The sequence below is a fragment of the Prenolepis imparis genome, unplaced genomic scaffold (genome assembly GCF_030444845.1).
Source record: "Prenolepis imparis isolate NDT839.2.m4 unplaced genomic scaffold, iyPreImpa1.0 SCAF_1, whole genome shotgun sequence".
Lineage (NCBI taxonomy): Eukaryota > Metazoa > Arthropoda > Insecta > Hymenoptera > Formicidae > Prenolepis > Prenolepis imparis.
Genome location: NW_028141159.1, coordinates 16,200,024 through 16,214,678, shown reverse-complemented (window position 1 = coordinate 16,214,678; position 14,655 = coordinate 16,200,024). Strand labels below are relative to the sequence as shown.

The window sequence follows — 14,655 nt, the reverse complement described above, 5'->3', positions numbered from 1 at the left end:
GATTATAAATATTTATTGTTTCAACTTTTTTTTTATCTATACATCTGTATTTTAGATCTAATAATTAATTTATTTCTATTTATTTATACGTCCTTATAGAGTCTACATTTTTATCGATGAATTACTGCAGAGGGCAGGTGTAGTCAAATAATCCAAAGAATTAAATTTAAATTGCAAAAAAGAGAAAGAGCAATGGAAGAGCGGCTATTCTCGTAAGAATCTATTTCGAGCCTCGTTTGGAAAGCATTCAAAAATGAACAAAGTTTCTCGTATAAAGTAGGGTATACGCAATACAATATTTTACCAGATTAATTAAAATTAAATTGTAATTAAAACAAGGAATTATATAATTTTATATATATACAATATATAAAATCATAAAAATTATATTACAAAGAATTATTATAGAACTTTTTTACAAAATACAATAAATACAATTATATAAAATTTTAAATATTAAATAAAAAATGTATTACCACAAATAAACTGACAAATTTTAAAGGTTAAAAAATTTAATTTATCATTATTTTATTCCGGAAAGAAATGTTTATATATGTATATATATACATATATATATATATATATATATATATATATATATGTATATAAAATTATATTAGAGATATAGTTATTTATATAATTATAAATAAATATATATATAATTGTATATTATATATGTATCTATGTATGTTCTCCTTTTCTTATATATGTTCTCTATCTCTTTGCATAAGAAATAATTAGAAGAATTTGTATTGAAAAAAATAAAATTTGCGCGATTAAATTACAAAATTCCCGAAAGATTGTTCATGTATAACCATATGTAAATATACATATATATATTATAATTGTATGCCTCGGGAAAATAGTCCATATATAATCAAATATAATTATATATAAATTATATATAAAATATATCCATACATTTTTTCTTTTGTATAATGTGTTTGTATATATGTATAGAACAAAAAATTAAGAAGAATTTTTTGATTGTTTTTGTTAGACAAAGTAAACTTTAAATAAATAAGAAAAAGTTATAAATAAATATTATATATCAATTTATATATGATTATATATAGGCAACTTTTTCTCAATTTTTCAAATTTTACTTTTTCTGGAAAAGAACAGCGCGAAAATTTTTATAATTATTTTTTATATTTGATCATATATGGATTTTTCCCGAGTGTGTAACATATTATATAATTTTAATTGCAAATTTTACTTTGTCTAAAAAAATATATATAAAATATGAAAAATTATTCTTTGAATTATTTTTCAATCTTTTTCTATATACCTAAACATAATATAAAATAAGAGTATATAAGAGAAAAAAGAGAACATATAGGGATATATTCTATAGATATTTTATAGATGTAACTTTTATACATAGATATGTAATAATTTTATATATATTTATATATAATTGTATATGTACAATTATTTTCCGTTAATTTACCAATTAACTTGCAAAATAATTAAATTCGCTTATTATAATATAAAAATGTTCTAATAATTAACTATTATTTCTATTAATTATATCTCTTATTATCTTCATTAATTTATTTTAATCACTTCATCTGTTCATTTCATGTTTTTTATCTTATTATTTAATTAATTTAGTTGGTTATATACATTGATATACTAATATAATAATATCGCGCGTAATTATATTATAAAATACTTTATATTATTTACAAAATTGAAAGCATTATTCGTTACTGTTCATTAACAATGTTAAAATCTCTACAGGATATTTCAATCTCAAATACAAAATTTACTTTAATCTGAGAATTCTTTGGCTTATATAGAATTTTGAGTTTTAATGTATCAGTAATTTTTTTATTGAAGAATTATATATTCCTTTTTTACTACTATCAATTCGTATTAATGTGCTCGCGCTATTTTATCAGCTTTTGAGATTTCAGTTCCATCATGAGGAACATCCTCATGTTGGGATCCTGTATCTTTTCCAAGATAGTCTTCTGTAAATCCTCATCAGATGCTTTTATTACGCTGCTTAATCGCTCCGCATATTGGATCCATACGCAATTTGCACATCCCGACATACAGCAATTGGTCGGTTCTGCTAAATCATCAATTGAAATTTCTTTTGCAACATCAGTCTGATCTTTGTTGTCCTTTTGTGTTGACAAATTCCGTCGAGAACAGAGTAGACCTTTAGCAATGAATGGGCTCGATCGACATACAGGATTCATGTTTTAGATTTGGAGCAAAACGCATGCTATGCAGTATGCAGTGCAAAATAGCTTGATGTTTCTATAATAATTAAATTAATTAATTTGTTTTTAAAATAGTTAAATTAATTTTCTGTACAGTAGTTTGTATATTTCTATAATAGTTAAAATTAATTTTTAAAAAAGTATGTAAAACACAATTATATGATTTTGTCCAGTTTCTGTCACTGTGATGATAGTTAAAGAAATTAATTAAAACAAAGATCTTATGTTTCTCTAACCTGTATGTAACGATGAGAGTGTAACATCAAGAGAACACTGATGCCAACTTTTCTCCCATGATTTCCATTCTAGGACACTATACCACATATTCCCAATTCTAAAGCTTATATCAGCGATATTCTTTAGGCCTAATACATAGTACAAAAGTATAGGAAATATATAGGAAGATATATTATACAGGAATATTTAAAAAACCTAAAGGTCCTATAAAAGCCTTAATAATTTATTTTGCTGGCTAATCCAGCGAGAATTATTTGAGATTTAATGCTAACTCTACTTGTGTGTCTTAATTACATTCCTTATATATATGCTCCTTTACTTATATATTTATTTAAACTTCACAATTAAGAATTGAAATGACAGGAATTAAAATTATTAATTATTGTTTTGCAACAACTTATACGGATAATAATTATTTCTTTAATGATACTTAAATATTTTTGTCCGATTCTTTACCGTGCGATTAATCGAAGATCTAAATATAATTCGGATTGAGAAGAAAGAGTAAAAAGTTGGATTTTAGAAAAATCAAGTTATTATTAAAACAAAGATTAGCTCATCCGTGTGATACATATCAATCTTTTAATAAAATTAATTAATCTATTAGAGGAAATAATTTTTTATTGATCGCGGCGCGCGTATATGAATAGATATCGATAAATCTCGATATCTCTAAAGTAATCGATGTATAATGCAATTTAAAGGAGATCGTGTCTTTTAATCTTCTTCGCACAATAATTTCCCATCTACATTTAGTTGTGAACGATTAGAGGAACATATTTTGCAAAGAGGTACTTATATATTGCACAAGGAGTACTAATTAAAGCAATTATATTCGGTGAATAGGAGGAATGAAATAGGACTTTTGGCCGCGAGGGATCGATAAGTTGGATATTTGGCATCACTGATTCTCGCTGGCCAATACTACCGCGGCATCATGGAAAGGAGCGGCGCGATTGGCGCACGGGAAATTCGCAGCCCCGAACTCGTGCGAGCACCCGCTTTTCAGCATGCCTGCAGCAAAGGAGGCGAACCGTCACACAAAAGCAAGATGGAGGATCTCACAGTCGAAGTATGCGGCGAAAACGGAGCATATTATAAGGTTCGTTGTGTGAAAAGTATAGAGAAAAGCGTGGGAAGGACTCGGGCGTTGGATAGGCCGAGTCACGAGCTGCGGTACGGTTATAAATTCGCGAAACGGAAGCCCGTACTTCGCGAATGCACGGTCCTCGAAATGTTGGCGAGGTAACGCGGCTTCCTTCGACGCCATGTCTCGTTTGACAGGGCGTGATTTTCCTTTGCTTCGCATTATCGAGCGTTCTCGCGTTACGCGCAGCTCATCCTCGCGAATATTCGTTACAGCCATGCCCGAAATATCATACGCGGACTATCGTAGCTGCCTGTCCCTTTGTGCATCTTTTTTGCCCCCCTCTCCCTCGACAACGAGTTGCGATTTTACGTTCGACTCTTGGCTTGCACTGCTCGCTACAATCCTCATTCTTATAAAGACGATTTACTTTATATTCTTCGTGTATAACTGTTTTCAGGCCTTTGTCACCGATGTCTTTGACGACGAAGTTTTGGTAACTTTCGAGAATGAGTAAGTTCCTTCCTCTTTACTCTGAATTTCACAAGATAGCTTATACTTCTTTCTATATAACATCATCAAATTTTGTGTATTGACAAAAATTTATTACAATTCTGGAGGCTGTTAATAGCCTTTTCTTTTATGCTATATTAATGAGACACATTTTTTTATTAGTAGCTTTCTTGTATCTCGCAAAATTCTTAAAATGCACACGATTCATTATTAAATATCTATTTATAGTTTTATTCAATAGGCGTACAGGTTTCATAGTCATACAGGAAACCTATATTTCTTTTTTAATATTTAATATTTGAGTAATTATATGACTTAGCAATTTGCAAAGTATTAACTATTCCTTTCCTTTTATAAATGTTAAATGATAACAAGAATTGTAGACAAAACGTACATATATGTAAAAAATCAAAGTAAATAAAATAAGAAACTTTCTTGCAACAATTAAAATTTTATGATCACAAATATTTGAATGTGAAATATAAATGAAACGAAAGTCCTCCCATATTTATATATGAATAAAATTACAGTTCTTTTAAATGTTATAGATTGCATCGAGTTAAGAAATATAATTATGGATATATACAATAACTTAAAAATTATATACTATTTAAACAGAAACACAAATATACATGTTTTTTATAGCTTTACTATGCTATTACGTATATCAGAGAACTTGTCCATTGTTAGAGATTAAAACTTTTTAATGAAAATAGTACTTACAATAGTTTTACACTGCTTTATAATATATAAATATTACAGGCCGTAAAATAATATAAAATAAAATAATTCTACAATTCACATTCTAATCAAACTTGTAACACGTTTTAGTTGGCAACCTGAATCGAAATTCCCATTTGCTCAAGTTCGTCTACCTCCAAAAGATGGTTCCAAAGCAGAATTTCAAGAGAATCAAGAGATTGAAGTATTCTCTAGATCTAACGATCAGGAAGCATGGGGTTGGTGGAAAGCACTTATTAAGGTGCGCAAAGCAATTTGTTAGCAATGTTGACAAGTACAATGCTTACAGCATATTACATTCGAATATGTGTAACACACACACCCACACATACACACAAATATATTATATATATGATGATATATATATATATATATATGTTGTGAGAAAAATTACTTGAAAATTTAATATATATTTATACATACACACAATTATTAAAAGAACAAGTTGAGCATTATTAAATGTGATTTTATATTATATTATTATTAAATATTTATCTTTTAATTATATGATTCTTTAGATGAGTAAAGGAGGTTTCCAAGTAGTTGAATACCTGGGATGGGAATATACATATACTGAAATTGTAGCTAGCGAGCGACTGAGAGCCAAAAATCCAAATTCCCCTATTGACAAGAATACATTTCACAAGATCGAAATTGAAGTACCTGAAGAGCTCAGAGAATTGTAAGTAATTCAAAAAAGAAAAAATAATTTGTTGTACATATGTAATTATCTTGATTTAATTATGCATAATAATTTTATATGTATATATACTCAGATTTAATTTGATATTTGTATGATTAGATGTAAACAAATAATTAACATCAAACATATGTTATATATTACAGTGCAAAGATGGATAATGCACATAAGGAATTTCAAAAGGCGATAGGGGCGGCAGTGTGCCGATATGTGCCTGAACGAGGAGTACTGCTGGCCATCTCCCGTCATGAAAATATACATCGTCACAGTACCATGCTCCAAGAAATGCATTTTAGGAACTTATCGCAAAAGGTAAATTATTTTTGCATTAGTAAGAAAAGAGTAATTTTTAGCAATTTATTACACAGCTTTTAAGTGCGCGTGTGTTTGTGGAAGCTGTTAACAAATAATTAAAAAACATTTCTAATTATTTAAGGTTATATATACGTTCTTACGTCTTTATCTAATTTTAAAATATCTAAGATAATAGATAAATTTTATAATCTTAAAAAAAGTGAATTAAGTCTTTATTATTTTGCTTTACATATATTTCACAGGTTTTGCTATTGAAGAGAACAGAAGAAGCAGCGCGTCAACTTGAATCTACTAAACTTCAAACAATAGGAGGGTAAGTTATTAAAATTTTTTAATATTTGTAAAAACAAAAAATCTTGTGAGATTGTTTGACCTGCCCTTGTCCATGTACTGTCCTGGTTACCATCCTGTCTGTGGTTTGCATTTACTGGCAGAAAATCAGATCACAAGATTTCTAATCATTAATTGATATGTTCGCTTTAACATCACATAACTTCATGAATGTAATTTATATAGGCACATCATAAATAGTGTTTATTATACATACGTCTTGTTTCTTTTTCTTTCATCTCTTCTGTCACGAATCTGATTATAGGTAGAATATCAACAAATTTAACATTTTTGAGGCTCGTATATATAACTGTATTTATTCGAATTTTTCTTCTGTTATAACAAAACAGGTGCAAGTACATTAAGAAATTCTATGTGCACTATAATTCATTTTCCCTTGCGTTATGGCAGATACCTTCCGCTAAAACAACATTAGATCATAAGCATGATCATATGCATCGCAGACACAATCATTTATTATTTTATTGAGATTTTATTTTAAAGAAAGAATGCTATTTTAAGTATGCTAATTAAATATTTTACATAGTAACTAATGAGTTATTAAATATTAATCAAAATCTATTAAATTATTACAGAATTATTTATAAAAATATTCTGATCACTCCTTGAATTTATACTGCCTTTGACTTTTTACTCATAATGTTAGATATTGATATTAGATAGAAGAAATTGTCTACAATAGACATGCACCTTGAGAAATATTTATTGGCAAGTAAAAAACATAAGAAGATGAAATATTGTCTTTCAAATATAAAAATATCAAAGAGAGTAATATATGCACATAAAATATTGTAATATAAAATTAGTAGGAAATATTTTAGGGTGAGTTTTAGAGTAATTTACTAAAGAATTCATAATGTGTGCAAACACTGCATGGCAGATGAAACATTTTGTACATATTTTATATAATGCTTATATATATATATATATATATATGTAACAAATTAATTATTTTTTAGAAATACTAACATGGATGCAATTAGAATATATTGTGTGTGATATAAAGTTTTCAATTCATTATTTTAATAAAATATATGTTTTTTTCTCTTGAAATTTTTATAAATAATATAATGCAGATATAAAAAATATATATAAAATACAACAAATTTTGCATAAATATTTTTGGAAATAAATTCGAATAAAAAAATGTATACACTAGTGTCTGCATGCATTAATCAAGAACAAACAGACAGAATGGCAGGGACATAGGATAGGGCCATCTTATAATGAGTTTTCACTGAGTTACACCATTCTCATTTCAGCAAATTTAGATCTTCAAACTTTATATATCAGCGTGTCTCAGACTTTGAGGCAGGAGTGAAAACAAATTCAAGGTGAGATCACAGCAGCGTGGTTTAGAATTAAGTTTAGCTTACTGTATGACAAGATACACTTACATTTTTCAAACGGAAAATGAATCTACACTTTAAACGTGCATGCTTCAGCGTTGTGTAGTATATTCACTGAAATTCATGTGCTTCAAATGTACTGACTATATAAGACAATTATTTATATCTTTCTCCATTTATTATGTGCTGTGTAGTAAAATCTTGCGTGATTGGTGAAGTAGCCAACAGATATATACGTGTAGCTGTGATCAGTTCTCGATTTCATTTTCTGTTATTTATATATTAAGTAGATTCTTAATTCTATTATTTACCTCGTATCAAGAACGCGCCGGAACTTGGCCTGCCAATTGTTTGAGAAACACTGATATATCCTATATCTTTGCACATATATTTATGCAAATGGTGGCTCTATCCCATGTGTTTTTAGAGAAATGTGTATAACATACACGTTAAAAATATTGTGAAAAAGTATTAGAACGGTTTTTATTTTTAAGAAAATACATTTTAATTATAAGTAATATTAATGCTTGAGGTACTTTGTTTATCATATCTTAACTACATTATCTTTGTTAAATAATGTTTTATTACTCCAATTGATCTGATACAATAGCTTCCTTTTTTAAGAAAATAAAAATTGTCTATCTTTTAATATAATAATATAATAAAAGTATAAATTATATAAACAAACTGTAATCTCAAATTTTTATTATTTTATCTTTTATCTTTAAAGTAACTGGATATTAAAGTATATTTTTATATTATTTATATTAAAAAAAATAATAGTATTAGAATACATATGATTGTAATTAATGAATGCATGTAACGTATAGTTTAACATTATATTTTTAATCAGAGTTTTATTTGTATTATAAATTGTATTTTAATAATTTTTCTCAAATTGTTCCTCGCTTCTAACTAAACATTTACATATATTGCATGACTATTGTATCATATTGAGTATATCAGATACAATGCAAAACTGCCATTTTTACAGCTTTAATAGAAATAATTAATTTGTATCTGCCAAAATGCAAGCCATTGACAAGGATACTGTTAGGAAGATATGCCACATTGGTTTGCTTTTCACAATATTGATCTATTTATATAGCATGTGTACAAATTATAATACAAAGTAAATAATTATATTTATTAAAAAACTTATAATTTTTAAATTAGAATCGAGAAATGAATAATTAAAGAGGGAAAATATATATGTAAAAATTTTCATACAAATATCAATTTGTAATAAATTTTAAAATGTTTTGCTATAATATAGTTCTTAAGTTTTCTAAATTTTTGATACTTTTTATTTCTCAAATAAATTTGTAAAAAAATGTAAAAATTTTATATCTTTTTTTAGATATACTGATGAATTTAATGTTCGAGAAGATCTTATGGGACTAGCTATCGGTGCTCATGGTGCAAATATTCAACAAGCACGAAAAGTTGATGGCATTACAAATATAGAGTTAGAAGAAAATTCATGCACATTTAAGATATATGGAGAGGTAATAATAAAAATTTTAATGTTTATAATATTAAGATAAATTGTTTTTAAAACATTTTTGATGTTTATGAAAATATATACTGAATTGATAAAACTTATTATGTATTTTTTTAATCTTAGACGCATGAAGCTGTTAAAAAAGCTCGATCTATGCTGGAATACAGTGAAGAATCTATACAAGTCCCACGAGTTTTGGTGGGAAAAGTAATTGGGAAAAATGGTCGCATTATCCAAGAAATTGTCGACAAAAGTGGTGTTGTAAGTATATATTTTTATTAATTTATATCATATGTAATAACATCACATCTACATACATACATACATACATACATATATTTAATGTATGTATGTATGTGTGTGTATGCACATATATATATATATATATATATGTATGTGTGTATGTATGAACATATGTGTGTATGAATGTATGTATAAAACTAATATTTTCAGAATTAATATCTCAGGTAGGATTTCTCATATCTGAATTAACAGTGTCTGAGAAAATAATTGAGGATATTATATAAGCATATCAATTTTCATTTTCAGTTGATACAATATCATTTTTTATTAAAACTGTTAAATTTAATACATAGATTACATGTAATACTTTACAGATCCTCTACATCTACTGATATATGTTTATCTCTCAGGGTATGTAACAATTAACCGAAATTTTTAACGTGCGTTTTAAGTATAACGCGATTATTATAATTCCATTTATATATATTACAATATACACAAGTTCTCAGATTGTTAACGTCGGGTTATATTAAAGAAAAATTCTATAGCTCAAAATTGTCGTAATATTCAATTGAAAATGGAAGTTTTTTTTTATTCACGAGGTGTTAGGTTATATATGATATACCTTGTCTGTTCTCGGTAGATAACAACTGGCTCGAGTGGGAATATACATATTGATAAAGTAAGTATGTCATTTTCTATTGTTTGTGATTTTATTCCATTCAGTTCATTTAATCAGTCATTCATATCTATCGATGTCTGGAAGCACTCGCAAATCTTACATGAACCACTCGGGCCAGTTCTTTTAAATTGTATCAAATAACTGTCTTTTATTTATATAATCGGGCCTCTATTCATATTTCACATTTAGCACTAAATGTGATTGTCTCATTCTGAATGCTATTTGCCTTAAGCATTAAATATCAGAGTTGTATTCAGCGTTACTCATGGACTGATAATCATATGGCCGCATTTGACGCTAAATGTGCATTGTGTATATGGACCTTAATGTACATGTGCATTATAAGCAATACTTGATGCATAAGTTGTTCCATGTCCATGCATTTGTTTTTTGTCATCGATTATGTTTTGAAACAAATATTATTTAAAAGTATGGCTCACAATCCATTTAATTTGTTGAAAATTTGATTAATAATAATTGGAGATATATGACATGGCATTGTTCCTGTCATAAATAATAGGAATATATTAAATGGATGGGATTATAGATACATTTAACACATGTGGGATTTTTTTATATAGAAATTATTAGTTTCCTATTAAATAGAAATTGTAATTGTACACGAAATGTTCTATGCCATTGGTGATATTAGAAAAAATTATTTTCGCAGTAATATGAATAATAATATCCTTATATTTTATTACATAAAAAAGAAAAAAAGAATAAAATCTCTTAATTTGTTCGTTTCTTTATTTCTAAAAAATAAATATATATATCATTATAAATGTATGATATATAATTGCCACATGCTGAATGTAAAATCGTATAATTGCAATACATATATTATATAAAAAAATATCCTATCTAAGAAAAGGTAAAAGTATCAACAAATTATTTTTTTCAAAAACAAAAGTCCCTTTGGGATATAAAGTGTAAAGAATATTTAAGCAAATTTTCACAGACTAGTCAACAAGTCTATTGATGGAAATGACAAACGCCAGTGACTGAAAACTGATGGTATGGATATGAAATACGATTTTAAATGTCTCATATTGGTAATCTGTATTATTAAATGCGTTTAAAAAGCGCAATTTTAATAACTACGAATTTCAGGTAAGGGTAAAAATAGAAGGAGACAACGAACCTCAGCCAACGATTCCACGGGAGGAGGGTCAGGTCCCCTTTGTCTTTGTTGGAACTGTTGAAAGCATCGCCAATGCCAAAGTTCTGTTGGAGTACCATTTGGCACATTTAAAGGTATATCGATACATCAATATGTTAATTCCAATGTATTTTATATAAAACTAAACCATTTTAATAAAATTACAAAATAAATGTAAATATTGAAGTGTATAAGATATATTGGAGTATATAAGATAATTGAAGGATTATCTTATGATTTGTAGGAAGTAGAGCAACTTCGACAAGAAAAATTGGAAATTGATCAACAATTACGAAGCATGCATGGGTCGACTACAGGGCCGATGCCTAGTTTTCCACCTACAAGACGAGGAATGGTTGCGGGACCGGAAGAAGGTATCAGCGGCCGTGGTGGTCGTGGTGGCCAATCTCGAGGACGTGGTTCTCGGGGTAGAGCTCCCACCAGACATAATGCTGGTAACATTATTATTTAATACATCACATCATATAAAACCATACACACCATGTGTGTATTCGCACAAAGACATATAAGATTAACTGCACCGTTAAGAAAGTATTAATAAATGTAAACTTTATCATTTTTAATATAATTTTTAAATTGTATATTTTTTGCAAGAATATTTCGTGATACGTTATTTGTTTTGGTAGCGAACTATTTTTTGAGGTTTATGTGACAAGTTAGTCAATGGGCAATATAAACAATGCAAATAAAAATATCCATTAAATAATAGTCGGCATTTATCAAAAATTTTACAATTGATCGCGCGACTTTTAGGATTGCGTAGAGATGCTTTAGATAGCAATGAAGATCGTGTTCGAGATTTACCGCCAAGAGGTGGCCATCAAGGGGGCGCCGGTAACTCAGGGTATATGAGTGGCAGGCAAGGTCGTCCTCCAACCCAACGTAGAGATCGTAGAGATGAACGTCGTCGTACTACTGATGACGAAGATACTGTTTTAGACAGCCAAGACGTTTCGAGTATTGATAGAGGTAATAATATTTATCAATACATATATATTATAGTTCTAATTAATATATATTAATATATTATTAATAATTATAATTAATATATATATATATATTTTTTTTTTATTATATACATATATATGTGTGAACATATGAGTACGTGTGTGTACATTTGTGATCACAGTCATAACCATTTCGTCCTAAAGATATGACGTGTTATAATGCTTTGAGATTAGCATGAAATATCAAACAAACTCTTGTGACCATCTAACACTAATTGTCGAGTTTTTTTATTCTAATGCATGCTACTAACGTATGCGTATCTTCTATTATTTTTTTATTGGGATAGAGGGACTAATTCTATTTTTAAATATTAGTCTCCATTGCACATGTCAAATAGATGGTCACAATGGTTTGTGTATGTATAGAATCAGTATCAAGTGTGGAAGGAGGATCTAAAGGAATAAGACGAAGACGAGTTAGGCGTTCACGACATAGAAGTTCAACGCCGACAAGTAATAACCAAACAGGTAATCTTATCTTTAGGTAGCAGGTTTACGTGATATCTCTTTAGGACGATCGGTTATATTTGAAAAAGTGCAATAATAATTTATAAGTATTTAAATAGATATTTTTTGTCACACACATACACACATTTAGTTTATAAGTTGATACACGCGCGCATACACATACACATTTTTATATACGAAAACATTCAGAGTTAATCTATGCATTTGTTTAGGCAGTAATGCCGGCCCGTGCGACCAATCAACAATGAATAGCAAGGAAGGAACACCTGCGAACGACGTTTCTATGTCTAACAACAGTTCCCAAGGACCTAAAGGCCAGAGAGAACATCGGTCTCGTCCTCCTCGTATGCAACAGAGCAATAAGCCTAAGGAAGCTTTAGTTAACGGTACCAGTGGCTAAACAACCATTGTGTTGTTGACAATTGCTACCAACATTGCTACGTTACACCTGATGAGAGCTGTTAACTCCCAGCACGTAACATGACGCATACCAACGCAAGAATTACACGATTATGGAACGCGACATGATTAGTCTACGCTCGTTGTTAAGACTGTTTGCTACCGATAAGAATACGACAGTTTAAGAAATCGTCATTCTCCTTAAACACATTTAAGGACACATATTAATATCCATGCATGGTTTAGTTTAATGATGGTAATTACACTGTCATGTTTGATATATGGATACATTCATTGGGAGATAGAGGATAGCATTTGGTAAGAAGGATTCCCTGATTGTGAAACTGTGCCTCATTTTTATACCGAGCTCCTAACTTATGTGGCAGTGCTTTGGATGTACTGTACAGTACACCTTAGTCACTTATTAACGTTTAATGATCCGATATTAGGCTGGATAATCGCGGCTCGTACGTCAATTATCGCTCTGGGTAGGTTTCATCTAGATATGTCGCGTAGTACTTATAATGTAATTCGGTAATTTTGAGTTCATTCGACTCTCACCTTTAGTAGCATCTGATAAACAAATTCAGCGTGTTTTTCATGAACTTTAAATTAAATTACATTATATTAAAGTGAAATGCTTTAATTACTTTCTGACAACTTCGATATTGATGCTCTACATAGAAAATAATTCCGCGAAATGAATGCGACATAACTAAGATGCAACTCGATGTGCAAGGAAAATGAATTTCCGTTGTTAATTGTAACAATGGTAGGCGGCAGCTGTAAAAAATTCTGGTTCAAAGGTATTCCCAATGATGTTCCTTTCTATTTACTTGAGGAAATTGAGTTTTTGATTTATAATTATTAATTATATTTAACAACACTAGATTTTTATGTTTCAATGCTGAGTGTTGAGTAATAATATCGTGATTGAAAAAATGACTTATTCGAATATAACACGATCAGATGTGCACAAGGAGTCGGTTTTTATTTCCGAATACACTTTTCACATAATTTAGTCTTTTTTTCTTTTTCTCTTTTTTTTTTACTTTTACTACAGTCTAAGCATACTATATCAAACTTTAGGATTTGATATCAAGTTCGTTTCTGCATTGTTTCTCATGATTTAAAAAGAAAGTAAACGTATACTTAGTAATACCAATGTATGATGTGCCAGAGAAGGAATGATACATGTTTTATGATATCTAGCTAAAGTGCAGACTTAGCGCATACCTTTATTACTATAATACTACTTAGTCGAAATGTGGATGTCTGAACAAATAAACTAGCTTTACTATACTAAGCTATAAAATAGATATGATCAATTGTTTTAAATTGATTATCAATATTATTAAAAATCAGTTATCAATTTAAAACAGTTGTCTTCTTCCGGATATGACAACAACTAATCGGACGTGTCTCATGAATTTTGCAAAAACACATGGTGGTTGATGCAATATATTGACACCTAACACAAAATAGCTGCCATTTTATCTGAATATTCTTATGGCAGCCAAAAAACTGAGATATCCCCCAACTTGCTTGTTTCAGATACATTTGTATTGATTGCAATTTGTGCATAATTTAAGAATAAAACATTTCTGTACATAGACTGGCCATTAATATAATGAACCTT

General features: G+C 28.8%; 2 protein-coding genes across 8 annotated transcripts in view; one reads left to right on the top strand and one right to left on the bottom strand.

Moving 5' to 3' along the window:
* The window catches only part of Fmr1 (synaptic functional regulator FMR1), a 58,905-nt gene extending 44,275 nt beyond the window's left edge, over positions 1–14,630 (top strand). The window contains exons 3-17 of one of the 7 annotated variants that reach the window (XM_083031524.1): positions 3,321–3,576; positions 4,022–4,074; positions 4,906–5,056; positions 5,334–5,497; positions 5,662–5,827; positions 6,073–6,143; positions 7,444–7,515; positions 8,891–9,038; positions 9,158–9,295; positions 9,921–9,959; positions 11,073–11,216; positions 11,366–11,576; positions 11,896–12,111; positions 12,516–12,617; positions 12,830–14,630. In XM_083031524.1, the coding sequence (XP_082887650.1) occupies positions 3,412–3,576; positions 4,022–4,074; positions 4,906–5,056; positions 5,334–5,497; positions 5,662–5,827; positions 6,073–6,143; positions 7,444–7,515; positions 8,891–9,038; positions 9,158–9,295; positions 9,921–9,959; positions 11,073–11,216; positions 11,366–11,576; positions 11,896–12,111; positions 12,516–12,617; positions 12,830–13,017 (2,028 nt within the window). In that variant the 5' untranslated portion in view covers positions 3,321–3,411 and the 3' untranslated portion in view covers positions 13,018–14,630. The remainder of the gene's footprint in view (positions 1–3,320; positions 3,577–4,021; positions 4,075–4,905; positions 5,057–5,333; positions 5,498–5,661; positions 5,828–6,072; positions 6,144–7,443; positions 7,516–8,890; positions 9,039–9,157; positions 9,296–9,920; positions 9,960–11,072; positions 11,217–11,365; positions 11,577–11,895; positions 12,112–12,515; positions 12,618–12,829) is intronic. The other 6 variants (XM_083031562.1, XM_083031531.1, XM_083031538.1 and 3 more) reach the window with 6 other exon arrangements.
* LOC145939689 (oxidoreductase-like domain-containing protein 1) lies at positions 1,486–2,552 on the bottom strand. Its single transcript, XM_083044184.1, has 2 exons — positions 2,474–2,552; positions 1,486–2,274 (listed from the first exon to the last, which is right to left on the bottom strand). The coding sequence occupies exon 2, from the start codon at positions 2,211–2,213 to the stop codon at positions 1,896–1,898; it is 318 nt and encodes a 105-aa protein (XP_082900310.1). The 5' UTR covers positions 2,214–2,274; positions 2,474–2,552; the 3' UTR covers positions 1,486–1,895.
* Positions 14,631–14,655: the final 25 nt, after the last annotated feature.